A 25,428-nucleotide genomic window follows, 5' to 3' on the forward strand; every position below is an offset into this window, starting at 1 on the left:
GTTTCTCATTATTTACTAAAATTTCATACCACTGGTTCTTTTTAGCATCAGACAAAAATATGCATATATTTTGGTTAGACTCAAGATCGTTTTACACACAGACATTTCAAAAATAAATAGACACCATCATTTTTGAAAGATTTGTTTCTAGAAACAAAATGTTCTTTGATAGGGTTAACCTTTTAGCATTCAGGTTTCTCATTAAATGTAATCCTTATTTATTCATCATGCATTATCTCACAGCTTTGAGATTTCGATGATGTGATTGTTTATATTTAAAATGACATTGTAGGGTAGGTAGGAGAGATCAGATCTGGCTACTCTAAAAATGAAACAGATAGAATACTTTTGGGTGGATACGGCTGGTTTAAATGCTAAAGGATTAAATACTTAATCTAGTGATTTAGTAGACATGCCCTGAGCAGTTTTCAATGATTTAATCTATTTGGATATCGTACTAATGAGCAGTCTCTGTACCGACAAAATGATATAATGAAGGGTGTATAATTACTTTTGAGATGTGTATGGTCCTTCTATACACACACACAGATACATATATATATATTAGTTAATAAATCGTGTGGTATAAACCTGGTAGTTTACTGTTAAAGCATGTTCACTTTCTCAGTGTTCGTTTGGTATTTGATTAATGAGAAAGACAGAAGATGAGTTGAAACAATTGTAGTGACCAATAAACTTTCTCGTATCTTCCATCTTTCATTTCTCATTAATCAAATATATAGATATATATATATGTGTGTGTGTGTTAGTGTATATATATGTATAAGCGTATGTATGTATATATGTTTGCATACAAAAATTTAACCTTTATAGGAAAGAGAAGATAAAATGAAAAATGTTCCAAGGAGGGAATTGAACCTCTAATGAGGTACCAAACATGTTACTCTAAAATACTCAGGCCAATGTTCTGCTGTGTTGGCCTCTTCTCTTATTTTCAGTCTGTGAAAAAAAAGCAAGTGATAAAAGGATTTAAAAAATTGTGTATTTTGACAGAATCTCGGAAAAATTCTTGTTACAATTACAAAGTTATTAAAGTTATTAATGATGTCGTTAATGGTGTTGTTGTTGTTGTGTGGATATGACTTTTAATTGCATTCAATAGTGAGGCCCCGATTCAGCACTTTCAAGATTTTGAGAAGCATGAAACCATCTTTTAGCCACTCTTGTTTGCAAGTCTACTCTGACCCGAAGTAGTAGTGCCTCTTGGGGCCCCAGCTATGAATTACTTAGTAGGTTAGAGCTGGCCTATATACATGTGAAGACTGGATCCAGTGGACATTGCAGAAGAAACCTACATGGTCCAATGGAGAGGAAGATGAATGCAGCAATGCATTGTGGATTGCGGAGAGCAAGACGAGGCAAGTAACTTACCTTGGTCATCCACTGCATCTGTCTTGATCCCCTGTCGTTTTAACCTAGCTTCTCCATTGTGCTGAACATTATCACAGATGAGAGAGTGAGGTTGATGGTGCACAACACTGTTTTAAACAAATTCACTTCACAGGTCATCGGTCATCCTGATATTTGGCTAGGTTGTCTTTGTCACTGTGATGGACATGTTGCATAATCCGTGCTATTGTATGGCAGTAAAACGTGGACACTGATGAACAAATTATGAAATGGGCTTAATGGATGCTACGAATGGCCCTAAATGTGAAATGGCAGCAACATATGACAAACGAATGCCTTTATGGAGACCTGCTGAAAGTTAGTGAGATCGGGCAAAGACAGCTGCAACTCTGGTGATTGTGACCACCACCCTGAACTGGAAGCATCTAAATAAGTCTTGTGGAACCCACTTTATGGTGATGTAAGAAAAGGAAAACATCATCACACATTGACAATTTGATGGCAGACACTGACCTGGAATATATCCAAGACCAAGAGGTATGGTAACAGGGGGGGAACTTGTTGCTGCAACCCAACCATAATAATAATAATGGTTTCAAATTTTGGCACACAACCAGCAAATTCAGGAGAGGAGAAAGACAATTACATCAACCCCAGTGCTCAGTTTGTTGAACTCAGAATATAAATACAGACAATATGCTGTTAAGAATTGTACCCAGCATGCTAACGACTCAGCCAGCTCACCGCTTTAGCGATAATGATAATAATTATTTCTACTCTAGGCACAAGGGGAAGGGGGTTAGTCAATTACAACGACTCCAGTGCATAACTGGTACCTATTTCATCGACCCCGAAAGGATGAAAGGCAAAGTGGCAGAATTTGAACTCAGAATGTAGCAATGGCTGAAATACCACTAAGCATTTTACCCAGCATGCTAACAACTCTGCCACCTCACCGCCTTAATAATAATAATGGTCTCAGTCAGCTTGGATTAAGGCATTCCATTAGCTTTTCCAAACGTGCCATTCTACCTAAATAATGTTGTCCAATAATTTGAGAATCTAAAACGTGAATCTTGTGTTAAAGAAGACAATGGTCATGGTTGAGAGATTTTGTTTACTTTTTTTATCCGTTTCAATCACTGACTGCAGCCATGTAGGGATACTGCATTGAAGAAGGGTTTTAAACAACTAATTTCAGTACTTATGGGGTTTTTTTAAAGTCTGAAACTCATTCTATGATTCACTTTTTCCCAAAGCACTAAATAACAAGAATGTAAACAAACCAACATCAGAGAATAAACATAGACATATTTTATGGGAGGGGTTGAAGGCTGATGTATGACAGACAAGCACATGTCTTGCTGAAAGAAGAGACACCCTGCATTACATGTTTGAGAATAGCAGAAAGGGAGATAAAAATGGTGGCTACAAGATACTGAATCCAAGTAAAAAAAAGTCACATGGGGGTTTTGTCCTTATCCCATAAATTAATTGTGACTTTTTTTTCCTGTGATTTTATTACTGGTCACCAAGATACCAGAGCATACTCTCAAGTTACAAGACGTTGAGTAAATCATCATCGTTTAGCGTCCGCTTTCCATGCTAGCATGGGTTGGACGGTTCAACTGGGGTCTGGGAAGCCAGAAGGCTGCACCAGGCCCAGTCTGATCTGGCAATGTTTCTATGGCTGGATGCCCTTCCTAACGCCAACCACTCCGTGAGTGTAGTGGGTGCTTTTTACGTGCCACCAGCACAGGTGCCAGACGAAGCTGGCAAACGGCCACGATCGGATGGTGCTTTTTATGTGCCACCAGCACGGGCATGAGTATTTCTTAGAACTGAAAGTCTAGTCATTAGAATATGCTTTTGGAAATGGATGGAAGCTATAGGTTACTCATGTCAACAATGGTATTCTCATGTAAGTTAAGGTCAAAGACTAAGAGATCGTTAGCACTATGTATAGCACTGTGTTAGTCATTGTAGAGAAAGGTAATTGCAAGTGATATAAGCAGTTGTTTACAACTATTTCTATTGCTTTTCAGGTGATGGAAGTAATGTTGAGAACACAGCAAACCAAGAGATTGTCTTTTATAGAAACGGAAAGCATTTTCTATATTTCCGTAGATTGGAATCCCTACAAAGCGTAAAAACTTGTAAAGTTTGTAAAGACTGCAATCAAAGTTATGGTATAATAGACACGCAAGAATTTAGAGGAAGACAAACTTTCTAACATCTACAGGCATGTCACAAAGACCATCTTTATAAATAATATTACAATATGGTATCATCATTGATCCATATCTGACTGGAATCTCTTGCAGTGAATAGTAAAGATTACACAGAATATTGTCCTATTTATTATTGCAAAAATTCCAAACAAATTGAATATTGCCAGATATTTTCAAAATAATTTATTCAAAATAAAGTGAATTTATTAATAATAAACCCAGGTAAGGAAAGTGTCTTGCTGCCAAGGATTGTAAAGAATATATTGTTATACAGTCATATGTTCTTAGTTGTGTGAATACTTCACAGTTGATTATCCTGTTTTTTAATTTACTATCTATAAGTCTACACTTCTGTATGAATAAACTGGATATGTATGTATAGTTTTTAGACAGGACACTGTCTGTATACAGAAAATACTGTATATGTATAAATTTTAGACAGAACCACTTGTGATGTGGTTTCTCACGTTTGTGAAGTCACCTTTGTGAGAGAATAATTAACCACATACAACGGACACGTCTTGTCTCCTGAATAACAAATAGGCTTGTGAATAATTATTACATTTTTTCGACCAGTGGGTCAACTTGGGTCCATATGACTCCTGAGAGTCCACATAAGACTGGTGGGAGGAGGGGGTCCATGTAAGCAACACAATAAATTGGGGATCCATTGCAGTATTTGAAAAGTCCATGAAAAAATTTTGTTTTAGATGTATGTATTGCAAGAAACAGCTGGGTTTCTTTCTCAAAAGTTTTACATAGCTCAACCTATGTAAATTAATGTGTGAAAAACAAAATAGGAATTTTGAAAAAAGTTTCTGTTAAACTAGTTTTTTTGCACCGAATAGCTATGGGATCCACCAGAATTAAATAGTATAATCAAAGGGTCCATAGTTAAGGATGACTGAGAACCAGTCTTAGACGGTACATTTTACCACATAGAATCATAGTAGTTTGCTTATGTATGTCTATATATTTGTGAATAGTTAGAGAATGATTCACCGCAATGATATTGTTTCCTAGTGAAGTTATTCGTGGGAATGATTTACCACAGATCACAGTGATATGGTTCCTTTCCTATATGGATGCGTTTGTGCTTATTTAAGTCACCACTTCGAGTGAATAACTTACCACAGATATCACAGTGATATGGTTTCTCTCCCGTATGGATGCGTCTGTGAGTTGTTAATTTAAATGGTTGTGTGAATGATTTACCACAAATATCACAATGATAGGGCTTCTCTCCTGTATGGATGCGTTTGTGAGCAGTTAAAGAACTGCTTGCAGAGAATGATTTACCACAAATATAACACTGGTAGAGCTTCTCTCCCGTGTGAATACGTTTGTGTTTAGTTAAGTCACTACTATGAGAGAAGGATTTACCACAGATCTCACATGCATATGGTTTTTCTCCCGTGTGAATGCGTTTGTGGGTAGTCAAAGTACATGTTCGTGGGAACGATTTACCGCAGATATCACAGTGATAGGGCCTCTCCCCTGTATGAATACGTTTGTGTCTAGTTAAGTCACCACCGTGAGAGAATGAATTACCACATATTCCACAATGATACGGTTTCTCCCCTGTGTGAATGCTTCTGTGGGCATTTAAGTTACTGGTTACAGAGAATGACTTGCCACATATACCACAGTGATACGGTTTCTCTCCGGTGTGAATACGTTTGTGGGTGGTGAAATTACCTCTAGTGGAGAACGATTCACCGCAGATATCACACTGATAAGGTTTCTCACCTGTATGAATGCGTTTATGTTCACTTAAATGATCATTTCGAGTGAATGATTTACCACAGACATCACAGTGATATGGTTCCTCTCCTGTATGAATATGTTTGTGTCTTGTTAAATTACAATTCTGAGAGAATGATTTACCACATATATCACAGTGATAAGGCATTTCTCACGTATGAATGTAAAAAGTTTATCTTTCGGGGTCATTGACTTTTCAGCAATATCACAATGCTGTCATTTTTCACATTACTTCAAATTAAAAACAAAAATCAATCAAGTTTCACACTTAATCATTTCTTTTCATAAATTTTTCTTCTCTCAGCACAATGTTTTTTTTCTTCTTTTCTCGGTTTCATTCCTTTCTTTTATCAGCTTACATCCAACAATTATTCCATCTTCGACACTTTTCGCAAACATTTGTCAAGAGTCGATATCCGAAGATGCTGCTACAAACACTCCTTTTGTAAATAAATCCACTCATAACTAGAATTCAGAATCATCGTGTACACACTCCAGCTACGGAATTAAAGATATATTAATAATAATCTCAGCTCAGATCATAGAATTCAGAATAATTCTATCACAAACATAAGACAAGATTATATCTGTGTCTGATGACAACTTTGGTGATGTTGAGCAAATATTTCTTGACGAACGTTCCAGAAATCGCTAATTTTTTTTTTTTAATAAATCCTATAATATAAAAGATGAATATGGGTATATTGTAATTATTTTATGTTCAATTCTAAATAAATTACTTTCCCATCATAATGTCTCGATAAGAAACATTAATTCCGCACCGGAAGTGAATTACGATTTAATATGCGCATGAACAATGCGGATTAAGCAGACGAGTAAGATGACGTAGCCGCGCCACTATACAGAGGCAGACCTGCAGTTTGGTGCCCCATCCCGGAATTTTCTTTTGCTTAATTTTTTTAAAAGTAAAGGCATCATTTTAAATGAAATTTTGCAAAGATACTCTTTATGAATGTGTAGATTACAAATTATATCATAAAAGTTTTTAAAAAAACTGTTTTGAATCATTCAATTCCTCCATGGAAATCTACAGAAATTTTGTTTAAAACAAGGAAAATATTAGAAATATTGCATTTCGAAATCTCTGAGAGAGTTATACAGTAGCAGCACGATAAAGTGATGGTTTGTTGCCAATTTATTGTGGCAGTCCCAGGAAAGAAAAGAATGCTACAGCTATTTAGCCCAAAAGAACACAGTTTCTAGTTGGTTACATAACACAAACGTTCTGTGTCCTCAAGTTTTCCAACAGGGGAGATAAGTACCTCCTTTCAACAAAGCCAACATTCAGAGACTAGTTTCAGGGTAGTTACTCTTCAGAAGTCTGGAGTAGCTTGGCCTTGCTAGCAGTCAGTACTAAATTGCTGTTGAAAGCTTATAGAATTTCAAGTGAAATAAATTCACTGATCTACAAAATTAGAAATATTGCATTTCTAAATCTCTTGGCAAGAGTTATACAGCAGCAGCATGATAAAGTAATGGTTTGTTGCCAACTTAATTTTTAATATTTACACACACAGTTAGTCTAAATCTGTGGTTCCCAAAGTGGATGATATTGCTCCCCTGGGGGCAGCAGAAAGTTCCAAGGGAGCATTGAAGAAAAGTGGTGCAATAATGGGGTAGCGATTCATATAAAAAGTGGAACAATAATGGGGTAGTGATTCATGTAAAAGGTGGGGGCGATAATAGGGTTGCGGTTCATGTAAAAACAACAAAATAATGGGTTCGTTAGGTCAAGTTTTATTTGTGTAATATAGTTGCTTCCAAAAGAGGTCTATGTTTGTGATGGTTAGTTGGGATGGGGGCACTAGGAATATAGCCTGGGTGTCAAGGGGGTAGCAGCCTGAAAAAGTTTGGGAACCACTGATCTAAATACTCACAGGACCATCCACATACCTCTCTGAATCTTTTGATTGGTGAAAATTGATAAACATCCTTGAGTTCGTTACTTGGACTTTTTGAAAGATGGTAAGAGCCAGGCAACAACACTAGGTTTCATTGTCTGGCAGGGTTCTATGTCTGGATGCCATTCCTAACACTGACTACTTTACAGTGTACTGGGTGTTTTTTGCCTGGCACCGGCACCAGCACCAGTACCAATTCTGCTGTGGTGGTGGACAAGTCTTCTTTAGTACTGCAAGGCACCAGATACTTTGGCCCTTAGTCATCTCCTTTATAAGGCTCAGTGTCTTAAGATTGACCTTCAGTACCTTGTCCCATGTTTTTCTGGGTCTCCTCTCCCATGATATCCATCCACTTTAAGTGATTGATACATCTATATGTAACTGCCTGCATCCATTTGCATCACATGACCAAACCAGCAGCCTTCTCTCTTGCACACTGCTTCTAATTCCTCTTATGCCCAACTTCTCTTAATACATGAGCGCTTTGTTGCAGATGTACTCTACAACCAGCAGAGCATACTAGCTTCATTCCTCTCGTTTTCACGTCCTTTGCATTCAGGGTGTACATCTCACTACTACATAGTGTTGTTGTTCGTATACACACATCATACAATCTTCCTTTCACTCAGAGAGACTTTTCATTGCCAACAGAGATAAAGGCTCTCTAAATCTTCTATTCTTGTTCTTACAATTACACTTTCTGTATATCCTCCCCAGCAGCTCATTAGTTCCCCAAGGTTGCAGAAATTACCCACTACCTCTAAAGAGCCTACAGAGTATTTGAGAAAATTGATTTCATGAGTATCTGTAATTTTTAGGGGTCCTTACCTTATATGTAGGTTAGACTTCCAACTCAACATATATTTTGATATAAAGAATAAAAATAGTAATATATGTGTGTATCTATCTATCTATCTATATATATATATATATGAAATTATTGGGTTGGTGCATAATTATTGCGGCTTTTTTTAAACAAAAACATCTTTAAATGATGGTCTGACCGTCTGCCAAGCAGTAATTGAAGTAGATGGTGAATAGGCTCTGGAATAATCATCTAATGATGTTTATGTTACATGCTGTTATAGTTTTTGTTAAATAAAATTTGTTGTAAAAAGCTGCAATAATTATGCACCAACCCAATATATACAATACTTTGTATGTGGGTATTTGAAAGAATATGTATGTATACAGTGGGGTTTTATACCCAACTTATTTTTCTAATTACTTCAAAAAAGGATATAAAAGCTAGATGGTCATGAATTAACTTTAAATAGTTGATTGATGTGTAGAATGGAATCAGTTGTTTTATTGAGACAGGCAGCAGGTAATTTAGGTCTTTCAAAGAAACAGTTGATGGACACAGAAATGGTCAGTGTTCCTCCCTTTATCACATTATTATCTCTCAACACTTAATTTCATTTTATTCATCATTCTGTTTTGCACTTTCTCTGATCATGGAGGTAGAATTGTAATTCATAACCAACATGACCCTTTTGTGTATGTCTGTGACTGTTTATTTGTTTTGTACTTTGATAGTAATTGTATTTTGTCTATCACAATACCAATAGGTTTAGTTTAGTCTGTGAACTGCTGAATATAACATATTTCTTTGGGTATGCATTCTTCCATCAAGTGAAATGACAGTATAACCCAACAAAGGACTTATTCAAACAATCACCTGAAGAAGTGCATCTTACACCTATGATATGATAGTGTTTGCACAACAAATTTTTACACTCTTAGTGCATTAATATAATAATAAAATAATAATTATTATTATTTTATTATTATATTAATGCACTAAGAGTGTAAAAATTTGTCAAAACAATTGTAATGATTTTAAATAAAGAATGTTGGGTGATATGCTATGCTTGAGAAAACCTGTCAAACCAAGTGAAATCATAGCCGTGGCTGATGCAAGTACTGGTGGCACACAAAAAGCAACATTTGAGCATGTGGTCAATACCGGTGTCATGGCAATTGTAACTCGTGCCAGTGACACATAAAAAGTACCCACTACACTCTTGGAGTGGTTGGCATTAGGAAAGGCATCCAGTCATAGAAACCATGCCAAACCAGATTGGAACCTAGTGTAGCTCACCAGTTTTCAGTCAAACCATCCAACCCATGCCAGCTTGGAAAGATGTTTGATGATGAATATCATTCAAACTATTTTCTATCATTTATCTATATATGTATATATATATACATAAATATATCATCATCATTTAATGTCCGTTTTGCATACTGGCATGGGTTAGACGATTTGACTGGAACTGGTAAACCAGAGAGCTGTATGTTCTAAACACCAGCTCAAGAATGATAAAAACACTTTACTAAATTATTTATTTTTGAAATTAATTGGATCAAAAGTAGAGTACTTCAACTATAAAAGAATAAAAGGCTTAAAACCCAAGCCATGTTCTTCTCATCCTGTCACAGAAATTTGGTTTATCTCCAGTGGATGCTCGTTTCTTCATTATAAGTTTAGAGTTTGCAATAAAAGGTTTTTCCACATAGAGTGAAATAAGTTTTTCTCCTGGGTGTATCCTTGTAAATTTGCAATTTTCCACATATTTCATTATGATAGGGTTCTTTTCCAGTCCATATTACAAGACTAAAATTAACAGAGAATGATCTCCAACATATTCTGTTCGCTGCTGAGGTGAGATTCTTTTCACAACTAGCTCCAATGCTCAAGCCTCCACTTTCCTGCTAATATATATAGTCATACTTAAGTGTAGGCATATCTAAACACCATCCAAAAATATATTTAGTCAAGACAAGCTGAGAGAGCCTCTATGTGGTTGCTCAACTTGATAGAAATAGTAGCAAAAATCTCAATCATCATCGTCAATTTAACATCCACTGTTCCATACTTGAATGGGTCAGTGTTTACTGAGGCCTATTTTTGACAGCTGGATGCCTTTCCTGTCACCAATCCTCACCTGCTTCCAAGCAGGTTTGGATAGACATTTTCACGAACACTGAAAATGTATGACACTGCTTGTATAAGTGACACTTGTTTTTATTATTATTGTTTTAAGCAATGTCAGCACAAACACACACATATATACATTCTTTTATTCTTATACTTGTTTCAGTCATTTGACTGTGGTCATGCTGGAGCACTGCCTTAAAGGGTTTTAGTTAAACAAATCGACCTTGGGACTTATTCTTTGTAAGACCAGCACTTATTCTATTAGACTCTTTTGATGAACCACTAAGTTACAGCAAGGTAAACATACCAACATCGGTTGTCAAGCAGTGACAAGAGACAAACACACATAAATATATATATACACGATGGGCTTCTTCCAGTTTCTTATTTCTTTATTGCCCACAAGGGGCTAAACATAGAGGGGACAAACAAGGACAAAGGAATTAAGTCACTTACATCGATCCCAGTATGTAACTGGTATTTAATTTATTGACCCTGAAAGGATGAAAGGCGAAGTCGACCTTAGTGGAATTTGAACTCAGAACGTAAAGATAGACGAAATACTGCTAAGCATTTCGTTTGGCATGCTAATGTTTCTGCCAGCTCACCGCCTTTCAGTTTCTGTCTACCAAATTCACTTGCCCAAGGCACCACTCAGTGGGACACAAGCTTCTTACCACACAGCCAGACAAACCCTTTCAGTTTTCACCTAATCCACTCTCGAGATCACATACACACAATAAGTAAAAATATAAAACAAACTGCAAATTTACTTTAATCTTTTTTTAAAGTAATGATATTATTACGTAATTATTATTATTATTATTACATATGCTCCAAACAGCCTAAAATGTAAGACGCTGGACAAAACGTGAATTGAAGAATGCTGGAGAAAAAAATCTTCAAGTTTGAAAAAAAAAAAAAAATCAGAAATATGTGATGAATCAATCTAAAAGAATGAAGTGATTATTCTGGGTCCATGGCAACATCTGGCTGTGGCCCCTCTTCAGCAGGTGGCTGGTCAGTAGCCCCATCCGAAGACGCAGGTGCAGTATCTTGTTCCATGGGGGTCTGAAATAAAGAAAATATGAAGAATAATGATGAGAGAACCTATCTCCATTGGGGCAGCTGCAGTGACAACCATTTTAATTGTGAAATGAAATTTCATGGTTATTCCAATAATTATGCTGAATATCAAGGACATGATGAAAGAAAAATGGTTTTAAAAAATAAATAAGATTTTTTTCATTTTTTGTTTTTAATAACTCACCTCATCTGATTTAGCAGGAGGTGCTCGAGAGCGTTCATCCCTCTCAATCAATTGCAACTAACGAAGAGTTAAAGGAATAACAAATTTGAAGAAAAGAAACAAACACACATAGCAACACAACAAGTGATATAGTGTTAATTAGCCAATATTAAGAATAGTAATAATATGAATTTCAGATAGGCACAAGGTTAGACATTTCAGAGAGGTGGTGGTGGGGAGCTACATTTAATTAAATTAGTATTGATATTTAACTGGGACTTTGAAGTCAAAATGCACCTGGGCAGGATTTGAACTCAGAACACAACTAAGCACTGCATGACATTTTGTGCAAAATTTCACCAATTATGCCAGAGCTTCCCAAAGTACAATCCATGAAGAATTCTGTTCAGCATGTCAGTTTGGTACCTTTCCTTCAATTTATAAATTGTCAGACTAACAGATGCTATCTTATAGTTTCAGAATGGAATCATATGTTACAGTTCTATATCTAAGAGATGAGAATTCATCATCATCATCATCATTTAGCGTCCGCTTTCCATGCTAGCATGGGTTGGACGGGTCAACTGGGGTCCGTGAAGCTGGAAGGCTTCGTCAGGCCCAGTCAGAGCTGGCAGTGTTTCTACGGCTGGATGCCCTTCCTAACGCCAACCACTCCGCAAGTGTAGTGGGTGTTTTTTACGTGCCACCTGCGCAGGTGCCAGACAGAGCTGGCAAACGGCCACGAACGGATGGTGCTTTTACGTGTCAGCGGCACGGGGGCCAGCCGAGGCTGGCAACGAACACAATCGGATGGTGCTTTTACGTGCCACCGACACAGGGCCAGACAGAGCTGGCTAACGGCCACGAACGGACGGTGCTTTTACGTGTCACTGGCACGGGGGCCAGCCGAGGCTGGCAACGGACACGAACGGATGGTGCTTTTACGTGCCACCGACACGGGGCCAGACAGAGCTGGCAAACGGCCACGAACGGACGGTGCTTTATCTTCATCTTGTTTGTTATTAACACGTTTCAGCTGATATACCCTCCAGCCTTCATCAGGGGTCTTGGGGAAATTTGGAACCTGGGTTTTCATTCCTAAGGTATTTTTTGATATTATTATTATTCAGGTCACTGCCTGGAATTGAACTCCAGCATATGGCGTAGTGGTTAAGAGCATGGGCTACTAACCCCAAGATTCCGAGTTCGATTCAGGCAGTGACCTGAATAATAATAATAATAATATCGAAAAATACCTTAGGAATGAGAACATTCGAAATTTCCCCAAGACACCTGATGAAGGCTGGAGGGTATATCAGCCGAAATGTTGTGTTAACAACAAACAAGATGAGAACAAACATCTGTCAAATGTAAATTATGTACATAATTCCTCATCTCTTAAATATAGAACTGTAACATATGATTCCATTCTGAAACTGTACCAGACTCCTGTCGGATTAGGCATGGTTTCAACGGCTGGATGCCCTTCCTAACACCAACCACATTACAGTGTGCTGGGTGTTCTTACATGGCATGGCCACAGGTGCTTTACACCACTTGGTGGACCGATCTTAACACTTCTGCTGTGAAGCAATAGTCTTCTTGAGTACAGCAAGGTGCCAAAACCTGGATTTTTTGGTAGGATCTGTACCAAAATAGTAAAACACAAGTTAATGAAAGAAAAATCTATTATATTTATAGAGGAAAGACCATCAGGGGCTGCCAGAAAGATACCTGGCAGGCTGCACATGCCCCTGGAACCACCAAACTATGTAGTCGTGAATTCAAGCCTGACTACAACAGCTATATTATTGAAACCGTTGCCACCAGTCAATATGACCGTTTTGCCTCAGTCTTCTTAGCTAACAACAGGTTCTCCCTTCATTTCTTACTCATCTACACAGGAGTTTGCTAACTAATATATGGTTTATTAATATCTCTTATGATGTAAATAATGGTTATATGTCACAACTTTATATCATCCTCATCCTCATCATCAATCGATCATCTGCTGTCCGTGTTGGATGATTTGACATGATCTGGCAAGTAGCAGGGCTGTGATGGGTGCCAATGTCAGCTTTGGCCTGGTTTCAATAGCTGGGTGCCCTTCCAATGCCGACCAATTTGCAGAATGCGCTGGGTGCTGTTTTCTTCATGCCACCAGCATTAGGAAGGCTACCAAGTACCTCACACGACTGGAAAACCATAAGCAAAAGGCCCGCTCCTTGATTAAAGAGGAGGGGCAGTATTTGAAGGGGGAATGGCTACTGTCAAATGTAATGTCAAGTCAGTCAATTGATACAAAAAAACTGATTAAGTAACAGAAGGATACAAATTCATTAACATCCTCATTATCATAAATGGTAAATTTTGTGTCTTCACCAACAACAGACAAGGAACAATTCTGAAAAAGAAGAAAAAGAAAACAGAATCCATAAACAAATAAATAAAATATGTATATCCAAATGCAATTTAGAAATTTCAGAGTCAAGGATTTCCAAAAAACAATTTTTTTAAAATCAAAAATGAAACTTTCTGAAAATCCTGACTATTTGCAGGTAAGCTTCACCAATGCTGGCTGCTCTTTCTGTTGCTTTTGTTGTTTAGCCCCAGGTCAGACCTGGTTGAGATCACATATGATCTTGATGTTGCAATCATCAAGACTTTTTCTTTTTATGTATAGTATACTCAGAGAGATTTGGCTGCTATTTCTAGCAGGTCAAGCAACCATAAGATTTTCTTGTTTTTTTGTTGTATGTTGCTGTTTAGCCCCAAACCAATGTCGACTGAAGTGAGTCACAGATTGCAGTGATTCAAATAACTGCAAGTGATCCAAATATGTAATGTTGAATGCTGTTCCTTGTGCTGAGCCAAGAGATGCAGGCAGGAGATATTTTGGCATCACTGGTTCAATGGTGACTTATTCGACATCACCCCAACACATTAAAATGTACTGAATGACTCTGCTACAAACAAGTCCTCTCTTCACATGCACAAGGTAGCTGAGCAAACATCACTGTCAAATCACAGCAGTTTCACATGATCGGTCTATTAATCAACCAATCAACGTCAAGCCATCACATGATTTGATATTCTAGAACCTTGTGCCCTATATAAAGGTGGTTTCGGTGGTAATCACAGCATACTGAGACAGCTGTATGACATCTCCATTCTGATCACCACTTCCTGCCAATTAAGACAGATGGCAGATAATAGACAGGAATTTTCAATGTGACAAATATAGCGCAATTAATTTCCGGTTGTTTTGGGCCAGTTACAGATTGCCAAACTTTTTTTGTAAATCTCAAGCAGCATGTCTCTCCCTGCATGTAATTATTGCTGTTATTATTTGTAAAAGACCAACACAGAAAACACTACATGCAGTAATAACATCTTTTTGCTATATGTTTGTAAGGGTTGTTAATTACTTCTTCACGCAGCCCAAGAAATACATTTTTGTTCACTAATTCAAAAGCCACCATAGTAGCATTTGGCAAAATGCCCAAACCGCAAACCATACACTTGCAACAAACACCAGCATGGAAAATGAGCACTAAATGATGACGATGTCTGTCTCACTCTCTCTCTCTGTCATCATATTTCTCTTTATGTGTTCAAGGAGAGGGAAAGTGCTTATGTCAATCGTGTTCAATAAATAAATTGTAATGTCTCTCTCTCTCTCCCTCTGTATATGTGGGTTTGCCCCCAATGCCAAGAATGCTATCACCAAAACAGGTTCAAGACTCAGTAGCTGTTCCAAATTACAATATAATAGCTTCTTTGCCTACCAAAAGAACAGGGGCCTTTTCAACAGAGTTTGACCCTTTTGTTAGCTTACTTTTCTTGAAATACCCTGCCTTTGTTTCAATTAATTTATAAAATATTTAGTAAGGTGAAGGTTTGAAATATGGTTTTCACAGATGTTTACTCAGAGTTTTGCCCTACTGCATACTCAAAGAGAAAAGATAAATTATTTTGATTCTTTTTCTTCTGAGGGTGTTACATACACACACACAAATACACGTATATACACAAGCACTCAAATGCGCACACGCACACATTTATGCATACATGTAAAGCCTATAATAGCCAATGGTCAGTATGGCAAACAAAAATTACTTGGAAGAATGGTATTAAAACATGATGATCAGAAGAATAAATCAGTTAAATATTAATCCATATATGAAATATATTTGTGTGCATGCACGCAAGTATATACATAAAAGTGTGTGTGCATGTTTACATATATATAAGCACATATATACATAAGCACACATACACAAAAGCCATTATGTGCACTGGAATTAAGAGACGGAAAAGGAGAAAAATAAATAAGATAATACCTTATTAGTTAGTTCTACGTCTTGAGGTAAAGTATCACGGAGAGCTCTCAAGCCATGTCGTACCAGTTCATTTACTGAACCTAAACAACAAACAAAACAAACACATGATTACTGAAAAAAAAAAATGTATATATTCTTATTAATACAGAACATAGGCAAAGGTGTGGGTGTGTGGTAAGTAGCTTGCTTACCAACCACATGGTTCGAGGTTCAGTACCACTGTGTGGCACCTTCAGCAAGTGTCTTCTACTATAGTCTTGGGCCGACCAATGCCTTGTGAGTGGATTTGGTAGACAGAAATTGAAAGAAGCCCATCATGTGTGTGTGTGTATATGTGTATATATATATATATATATATATATATGTATATATATATATATATATGTATATATATATATGTATGTATGTATGCATATGGTTGTGTGTCTGTTTGTACCCCCACCATTGCTTGACAAACAATGTTAGTGTGTTTACGTCCCCGTAACTTAGTGGTTCAGCAAAAGAGACCAATAGAATAAGTACTAGGCTTACAAAGAGTAAGTCCTGGGGTTCATTTGTTCGACTAAAGGTGATGCTCTAGTATGGCCGCACTCAAATGACTGAAGAGAATAAAAGAACATGTTTCAAAGATTTTTTGAAAAATCCCCAAACCTTGAGATTGTGTTTAACAAGTTCAAGTTTAAAATTTAGAAACCTAGTGTGTTTGTGTGTGTGCGCGCGTGTATGTATGTGTGTTTCTTTGTCTTTGCATTAGGTGATAGTTGTAAATGAGTGTCTCCAATCACCCATGAATATGTGTCAAGTCATGGGTAAATATGATATTACTTGGCAAGATGACAAGGGTTTGGGGACAGGAAGGGCATCCAGCCATAGAAAATGCACCTCCACAAATTCCATCCAACCCATGAAAGCATGGAAAAGTGGACAATGAAACACACGATGATGATGGTGATGATGACGAAGATAGTGATGATGCTGGTGGTGATGAGGATGAAGATGATGCTGGTGATGGTGGTGGTGGTGATGATGATGGTGATATGATAATGATAGTGATGATGATGACGCTGACTCTTTGGTGTAGCAACATCAAAGGGGTTTATTGGTTGGCTCAATACTTACAGTCTGAGAAATCTTTCAGGTGTTTTTCCAAATAGGTTCTGGCAGACTGAGACCGTGCTCCTATGGCCATACACTTGCAGTCGTAATAGTTTGCTGAAGGACATGTCTGATAAATGTGAGGCCCCATGCCCTTAAATGAAGAATAAGAAGGAAAACATAAATGAAAATAAATTCGGTGAATAAATGATGTGGTATGAAAAGGAAGATCTGTTGTGTACAGGTTGGCAGGATTTAAATATATTTCATTTGAGGAATTCCAAATCTCCATTTCTCTCATAAACACACATACATGAGATTTGCAAAATATTCCTAAAAGGACCTTTGGCATTATGACATACTTGAGGAGAAAACCCGTAAAATTGCAATCATGGCAGACACTGGTGTCATGAAATGGCATGTAAAAGCACCCATTACACACGCAGAGTGGTTGGTGTTAGGAAGGGCATGCAGCCATAGAAACCATGCCAAATCAGACTGGAGTCTGGTGCAACATTCCAGCTTGGCAGCCCTGATCAAACCATTCAACCCATGCCAGCATGGACAACATACACATAATATGAACCAACAAGGGAGCGACTAAATAGATACTTGTTGTTTTAGAAATATCAACCACATCTCTCTTATATTACACAAGATTGAGTAATAAACATAATTTATTCAGGTAATATCATTAATAATAATGTAAGATAAGAACTTCTTACAATTAATGTTCCTTCTTCTTACCCAGGTTTGGATTCTACTTATGATAATCACCTGAACCTACTATTTTATATCATTAATACAAACTTACCTTATAATTTGTTCTTGAAGAATATCAGTGTGTATCACAACCATTATCAGCATATATCACAACTGATCTTTTATTGATTACTTGTGATCTAATCTCCTGTAACATTCATTTCTACCCTCAAGTTATGTCAATGTTTAAATATATAAACATCAAAATCTGACCTGAGACCAGTTTGTATCTGATGCCAGGTAAAAAGGCACCCAGTACTCACTGCAAAGTGGTTGGCATTAGGAAGGGCATCCAACCATAGAAACCATGCGAAAACAGACAATTGAAGCCAGGTGCAGACCCCCAGTTCGTCAGTTTCTAGCAAACCATCCAACACATGCCAGCATGGAAAACAGATGTTAAATGATGATACACACACAAATTATATACACACACAAATATATACACATAAATCAGTGCAACAAGAACAACAACCAAAGCGTTTTACTTACATCATAACCAGCAACAAGCAATCCAACCCCAAATGGTCTCCGGCCATACCGTTGAGTGGGGATTTGAGATTCTGCTAAGTCAAGGAAGAACAGCAAAAGCAGTTTTTTTAAACAAAAGATGAGAACACTTCAGAAATAAAACACCATTGCATTACCCAAGGTGGCAGAGATGAAGGGAAGAGATGTTGGAGTAGACCACACATACATGAATTCAATTATAAACCAGATGCTGATTAAGACACATGACCCGGTCTACCTTAATGTAGCTACAGGCATGGCTGTGCGATAAGAAGCTCACTTTGAAATTACATAGTTCTGGGTTCAGACCCACTGCATGGCATACTATAACCTTGGGTTAACCAAAGACATGTAAGTGGATTTGATAGACAGAAACTGAAAGAAGCCTGTCATATATACATGTGCATGAGTGTGCATGTGTATCTTTGCATCTGTGTTTATCACCCCATAACAAAAGAAGCCTGTTGTATGTGCATGAATGGGTGTGTTTGTCTCTCCTTGTTTCCACATCGAGTGATAATGGTAAATGTATGTCACTGCCACGCAAGCGGTGTAATTCATTTCCAATATTTTGCAAGGATGTGTCTGACCTTGGGGGAAATATTACCTTGGTTGTAAACAGGTGAGAGTTGGTGACAGGAAGGGCATCTGGCCATAGAAAATCTACCTCAAGCATATTCTGTCCAACCCATGCCAGTATGAAAAAGAGGTCCTAAAATGAGAATGATGATGTACCTGGCTGAAAAACAGGTTCAACTCTCACTTCATTGTTTTTGTTCAGCCCCAGATCATCCAGTCTTAGAACAATCCTATTTGTGTTGGTGCCACATAGAAAGTACCCATGCTGGTACTTCATATAGAGCGTTGGTGCCAAATAGAAAGTACCCATGCTGGTACTTCATATAGAGCGTTGGTGTTGGTGCCACATAGAAAGCACCCAGTACACTCTGTAAAGTGGTTGGCATTATGAAGGGCATCCAGCCATAAAAACTATGCCAAAACAGACAACTGGAGTTTGGTGCACCTCTCTGGCCTTGCCAGCTCCTGTCAACCTGTCAAACCCATGCCAACATGGAAAACAGATTTTAAATGATGAAAGGCAAAGTCAACCTTGGATTAATAATAATAATAATGATAATAAGGATACTGTTTCCTATCATGCAGACCAAACGAGAAATAGGTAACGGTTCATCATAAGCATATCTTGAATTCAAGCACTCAGTCCTCATGAAGTTACTGAAAACATAAAACAACGAATCAGATTTTCTTAGTAATATACAATCAGAACAACAACAACAAAAGTAAAAGCATTTACAAGTATTTCAATGTAGCAGAAACAACAGAGAATCTCACTAAATGTTTTGCAGTTTTTAGTTCCATTTCTTTCTGTTCTGAGTTCAAAACTCTTCAGAGTAAACTCTGCCCTTCATCTCTAAAATCAATAAAGAATTAGATGAGAACGTGACATAAAATTGCGTCTATTCACCAATAGCCTACATTTGCAAAAAGCAGTTAATAAAATTTACAAGTTTGGGTGCTGTTATTTCTTAGCCCTTTTCATGCCACCCTACTTAAGACTGTCCTTGGTTCTATGATACAAACTCCTTGATTTAAAGTTATTCTAAATCCAAGCTTTCTGCCCAAATTTCACATTAGTTTATGTTCCAAACACTAATTTTAACAATCCTTTACATTATAGGTACAAGGCCTAAAATTTGGGTAGGGACAGGGACAGTTGATTGCATCGGCCCCCAGTGTTTGCTGGTACTTATTTTTATTGAGCCCCAAAAGGATGAAAGGCAGAGCTGACCTCAGCAGAATTTGAACTCTGAACATAAAGGCAAATGAAATACCACTAAACATTTTCCCAGCTAATGAATCTCGTAGCTTACTGCCTTAAAACACTAGTTTAATAATGACAGTTTACCAAATTCTTCATTATTGTCAAAATCATTTGGAACAAGGGCAGTCAATTTCAATAGAAATATGGTAACAAAATGTTTTAAATGACCCAAATTCAAACCTTCCATGAAAATTTCACGTTAATTTATGCTTCAAATACTAGCTTTAAAATGACAGTCACCGTATTTTAATGTGTATAAGGAAGCCCCTAATTTGGAGATTTGAGGTTCAAGGAATTAAGTAATTTATTAATATCTATAATACTAATCATATGTAAGAAACTTCCATATTTTTTTAACCTAATTTTTGACAAAAAAGGGTTCCTTATACACGTTAAAATATGGTATATTCTGCATTATTTTCAAAATTAACAAACAAAAACAGATTTCTACGAAATATGGTAACAAAAATGTTAAAGAAAGTTCTTTCCAAAATCACAAGAGTTTCCATCATTTCATGATACACAACCAAACTTAGTGATTTTTGTGGCCTTGAGCCAAGCCATTTGCAATCATTCAACCATGCAGACACAGAGATTACTTCCCTTCAACTAACTCACAGCATCCACCCCTTCCTTCCCTGGATCCTGCACTAATCGCTACATCCAATCCTTTTTCATCAAAACATTATCCCTCTGAAATTCTTCCTTGCTCATGTTTTTCCTGCAGCTGTTCGAAAAGACCACTAGCCAGATCAATCGTACCATTCTTAGAGATCCTGCAAAAGCCATGACCACAACCCTTACCCACAGAACAAACCATTAAAACAATTCTCTTTTATTTCTCGTTCTTGGTTTCTGTTATCACAAGCATCATTTTGATAAATGTTATAATATTTTTTTTTATCAATTGAAATTTTAATTTATTCAAGAATTGGAAAACCATGTAAATAAAGAAAAGAAAAAGAAAAAAGAGAGAAAAAGTGACTAGTTTTTATATTACCTGATCAAACGTGCATCAGCTGTAAGGCCAGCAATGGAGATGCCAACATGATCATCTATTGGAATTATCTTCTTTTGGTGAGCAGATAGCTCTGATGGGGCACGCTGTAAACAGAAACATTAACAACAAATGATGGTGACAGAATAACAGTGTTGAATATAAATTGTAAAAGTTATATGACAGGGAACTCTGGGAAGAAAATCACTCAACACATGTAGAGTGAAACAATAAAGAAACTCTAGGTAGTTGTTCAGGCTGCTAGAAATAACAACCAAATCTCTCTCAAAATCACACACCACCATCATCATTGATTTACTCATGTTTAAGTCACACAATGTTATAAATGATAAAACTGGGGTGTAACTTATATATGGGGCAAAGCTAAAAGTATGAAAGGGAAAAAAAATTTGCACCAAGATTTAACACTAAAGAGTGTAAATATTTTTTTTAAATACTATAACATTTCTTTTTTTTTTACAAATATAACATTACTCGATATGACTCCAAGTTCTGTAAGGAGATATTTTAAGCTTTCTCAATTGTAAAACCATTTTAATCAATTTATTTATACCTCTGATGAGAAAAATATGACTACTTGTATTGGCTGGAAAACTTGCCCAATACAAACACACCCCTCAAAACGATCGTATGGTTTTGTAATACTGCCTTTCTTTGGTTTGTAATATTGGAGAGCTTGAAACCTAACATCTAAATGAATTTTTTATGTATTTTGTATCCCCATGATAAAGGATCTGGATCTACGAAAATCTGCCCTCCACTGATTTTTGCTATATATATAGCCCAAGCCCATTCAACAGTACCTGGATCATAGGGTGACATGCTGTGCTTGAGGAGACCTATTGAGTCAAGTACATCAACATCAGCAATATCAAAATGAAAATCAAATGGAAATTGTAGTTTGATCCTTGTGCCGGTGGCATGCAAAAATGCACCACTTGAATGTGGCCAATGCCAGTGCCACCTTGATTGACTTCCATGCCACTGGCATGTAAAAAGCACCAACCGATTGTGGTCGTTGTCAGCCTACACTGGCCCTTGTGCCAGTGGCACATAAAAAGCACCTACTACTCTCACAGAGTGGTTGGTGTTAGCAAGGGCATCCAGCTGTAGAAACATTGCCAGATCAGACTGGAGCCTGGTGCAGCCTCCTGGCTTCCCAGACCCCAGTTGAACCATCCAACCCATGCTAGCATGGAAAACGGACGTTAAACGATGACGGTATATAACGTAAATAATATATATATATATATATACACACATACAAAAACATACCTTTAGTGCAACTAAAACAGCGTGATTTTTTGATTTGAGTCCAACAGTAGCTGAGCCTTGTTTCACAGCTTCCATAGCATACTCAATTTGATGGATACGACCCTGAAATAACATTAAAAACACATAAATATTTAGAAATACAGAAAGAACAAATATTCATTTTACAATTCTTTTGCTGTCAACATCAGGTGCAGGCATGGCTGTGTGGTAAGAAGTTTGTTTTCCAACCACATGGTCCAGGGTTCAGTCCCACTATGTGACACCTTGGCCCAACTAAAGCCTTGTGAGTGAATTTGCTAGGAGGAAAATAAAAGGAGACACACACGTGTGTGTGTCCTTGTCTTGATATTGCATGATAGTTGTAAATGATTGTCACTTATTTCCAATATTCTGCAGAAACAAGACTGGCCATGGGGAAATATTACTTTACTTCAAAACAAGCCAGAGTTTATGTGAGGAAGGGCATTTGGCTGGAGAAAATCTGCCTCAAAAAACTCCATCCAACTACGGCAAGCATGAAAGAGCAGAGAATAGGTCTACTGCCCAAGAACATGTAGAGACCATCCAACAGGCTTCTTCAAATTCACTCACAAGGGCTGACTCAAGTCTCATCTTGAAAACACTGTGCAGTAGAACCAAATTAGGAGCCATGTGATTACAAAGCTTGTGTCCATTTCTGGCAGATTGATCACCTCATGTGTTTTTCATAGGCTTGACCAAGTCCTCTCATTGAACCAGCAAACAACCACTGTTGTCAGTTACTGACTAGACCATAATGAAGCCCTACTGAAGACTGCAGTTACTTTGATTAGCAAGTAGTGCAATTACCTACAGCCTTGTCTTTTGTTGTTTACCATTGTAACAATGTCAAACGAATTACGCAACCTCGTTTATCATGGATTCATACACTACTGATCCAGGATAATACAGTATGCTAATAATGAACTGTGTTACGCTTATCACAAATTGATCTGCCTGTACCACAAAACATTCCAGTGACCACCCCAGAATGTACTGACTATTGCATGTGGTTACATGCAAGAGACTGCTTCCTTTGTAAATGGATTTAAATAAAATAAAATAAACCATGACAGTGCTCAATCTTAACAAACGACAGACAACTGTATTCTGCACAAGAAGTAGAAATGATCAAGAACTATTTTATTGCCGTGGGCAACGATTTTGGTGTCAATGAATCTATTATTCGTTCCATTTACAAAGTGTATGGAGATGATTCATTTATCGCTGTTTTTGAAACCAAATCCGTGATAAACGAAGATAGATGTATTACTAAAATGATCTAAAAGGTGCTGACACGATTATTCAAAATAGCAAATGTGTTAAGAGTAATCAAAAGGTTGAAAAGCAACAAAGAATATATCAATGATAAATATTATTGTTGAGCTCTTCAAAACTTGTTTGAATTTTTGTACCACCCTTACCAATAACAGCTCGCCTGAAAACATTACAGGAAAGATTTACTGATGCAGGTTTTCGAAGTTTTCCGGGGGGAAAAAAAGTATAAACTCACCTGTGGGCTCCATACAGTAACGTCATTGTCATACTGATTTCGGAACTGGAAGCAGAAATTAATTTAAAACATTGTAATTACATGTATAATTCAAATTACAAACAAAAATTAAAAAGGAAAATGGAATACAAAATATGGAAAAAAAAAAAATGGTAAGGCCTCAGACAAAATATTTAAAGGTATTTGGCAATGTTTGTTTATGTCGCACTACGTTGTGAGTTCAAACCCCATTCATGTTCATTTTGCGTTACATCTTTCCGAGGTCGTCATTTCAAGCCTCTCCCCCCACCTCTCCAAAAAGAATCAGGGGAAGTAATAAAAACTTTTAGAATAGAATGATAAATTTAGAAAACTGAATTTATATTATTTTTTTAAGTGAACGCATAAACAACAAATAACCCGCTACTTCGAACTGAATAAATGACATTAAAAGACGAAGAATCAGAGAGTGCATGGAAGTTGTAAACAGTTGCGTTTATAGACAATGTTTCTGGTTAATCTTCTCGTGATAAACAAATCTTTTATCTACGGAGGGTTAACAGCCCAATCGTCCGATCCTAACACTTTTGATTAACTCCCACTCATTCCTTTTGGTCTCTCGATATTTCATTGAATATCATTTATTCATTCGAAGCTGATAATTTACTCCGATGCTACTCTGAACTTCTCTCACTACATGCGATCGTTTGGCGACAAAAGGCTTGTAGATCAAGCATATTCATACGTTTCGACATGTTTGTAGGCATTGAATCTTCTTTTTGACATCTTGGGGTTTCGTTATTCTTTGTCCTTCGTTCTCGTAAGGCTGAACTTGTCAAAAGAGTTCATAGTCTATAGTGACCACATATTTTGATATTGCATGATTGTTTTCACTGATAATCTTATGTTAGAATAATGCTAAATTCAGGGTTTCTAGTTTTGGGAGGTTTCGTGACACACACGTGCATATATACATATATATGTGTGTGTGTGTCTACGCATTAAGAAACCGAGAAGTGGGGTAGAAATTTACCGCACTAAATTCACACCTTGTAAACTGTCTACGTGAAACCATCAAATGGAGTTATTGAGCTTCCTCATACAATAGGCTCAGCACATTTACCCCCAAGTGTGTATTGAGCAAGCTAATGTTTTCAAGCATAAAAATCCAATCCTACACACGTATATATCATATATATATATAATCACAAGAGAATGTGCAAATCTGAGAACTTTTAAAAGGCAGCATGTCCCACAACGAGAGAGAAAGAGAGAATATATTTAAAATGTAGAAGAACGACAAAACAAAAACACATGAAGTAATCTGATCGGCACCAAAATACTTACCATAGCGATTAGACTCGATTCAATCCAGTCCAACAACAATAATACTCAAATATTTCTCCAATAAAGTCAGGAACTGGAATCAAAACTTGTTTCCAAAAATGACTCAGGAAAATAAAACCGCTACGTTTATTTCTACCTCTTTGTGAGAAGAGCTCTAAATTATTTCCCTTGCTTTTTATAAAAATTGTCTTTTCTTCTGGCGAAATTCCGGAAGTTTACCAGAGTTAATTCCCTTTATTGATTA

The 25,428-nt window shown here is 37.0% G+C and overlaps 2 protein-coding genes across 2 annotated transcripts; both read right to left on the reverse strand.

Moving 5' to 3' along the window:
* Positions 1-1,526: 1,526 nt before the first annotated feature.
* LOC115222356 (zinc finger protein 98-like) lies at positions 1,527-5,514 on the reverse strand. The gene is made up of 5 exons (XM_029792553.1): positions 5,469-5,514; positions 5,174-5,300; positions 4,652-4,777; positions 3,395-3,543; positions 1,527-1,621 (listed from the first exon to the last, which is right to left on the reverse strand). Exons 1-5 carry the CDS (start codon positions 5,512-5,514, stop codon positions 1,527-1,529), a joined length of 543 nt encoding a protein of 180 aa, XP_029648413.1.
* Positions 5,515-11,012: 5,498 nt separating this feature from the next.
* Positions 11,013-25,341, reverse strand: LOC115222113 (proteasome subunit alpha type-1). The gene is made up of 11 exons (XM_029792240.2): positions 25,185-25,341; positions 23,859-23,903; positions 22,328-22,429; positions 21,035-21,138; positions 19,339-19,427; positions 18,174-18,244; positions 16,944-17,073; positions 15,825-15,904; positions 13,814-13,885; positions 11,503-11,559; positions 11,013-11,303 (listed from the first exon to the last, which is right to left on the reverse strand). The coding sequence occupies exons 1-11, from the start codon at positions 25,185-25,187 to the stop codon at positions 11,199-11,201; spliced, it is 858 nt and encodes a 285-aa protein (XP_029648100.1). The 5' UTR covers positions 25,188-25,341; the 3' UTR covers positions 11,013-11,198.
* Positions 25,342-25,428: the final 87 nt, after the last annotated feature.

This window comes from Octopus sinensis, linkage group LG19, assembly GCF_006345805.1.
Source record: "Octopus sinensis linkage group LG19, ASM634580v1, whole genome shotgun sequence".
NCBI classification, from domain to species: domain Eukaryota; kingdom Metazoa; phylum Mollusca; class Cephalopoda; order Octopoda; family Octopodidae; genus Octopus; species Octopus sinensis.

What these genes read in the sequence shown, in the direction of transcription:
- LOC115222356 (XM_029792553.1), bottom strand. Translation starts at nt 5,514, where the DNA reads ATGCCTTATCACTGTGATATATGTGGTAAATCATTCTCTCAGAATT. An exon ending in TAAATCATTCTCTCAGAATT is followed by an intron (nt 5,301 to 5,468) that starts GTAATTTAACAA and finishes TCTCCACTAGAG; the next exon opens with GTAATTTCACCACCCACAAA. An exon ending in CCATATCACTGTGATCTGTG is followed by an intron (nt 3,544 to 4,651) that starts GTAAATCATTCC and finishes CTTTGATTGCAG; the next exon opens with TCTTTACAAACTTTACAAGT.
- LOC115222113 (XM_029792240.2), bottom strand. An exon ending in CTGTTTTAGTTGCACTAAAG is followed by an intron (nt 21,139 to 22,327) that starts GTATGTTTTTGT and finishes TTCTGTTTACAG; the next exon opens with CGTGCCCCATCAGAGCTATC. An exon ending in CTCCTGCTAAATCAGATGAG is followed by an intron (nt 11,304 to 11,502) that starts GTGAGTTATTAA and finishes TCTTTATTTCAG; the next exon opens with ACCCCCATGGAACAAGATAC.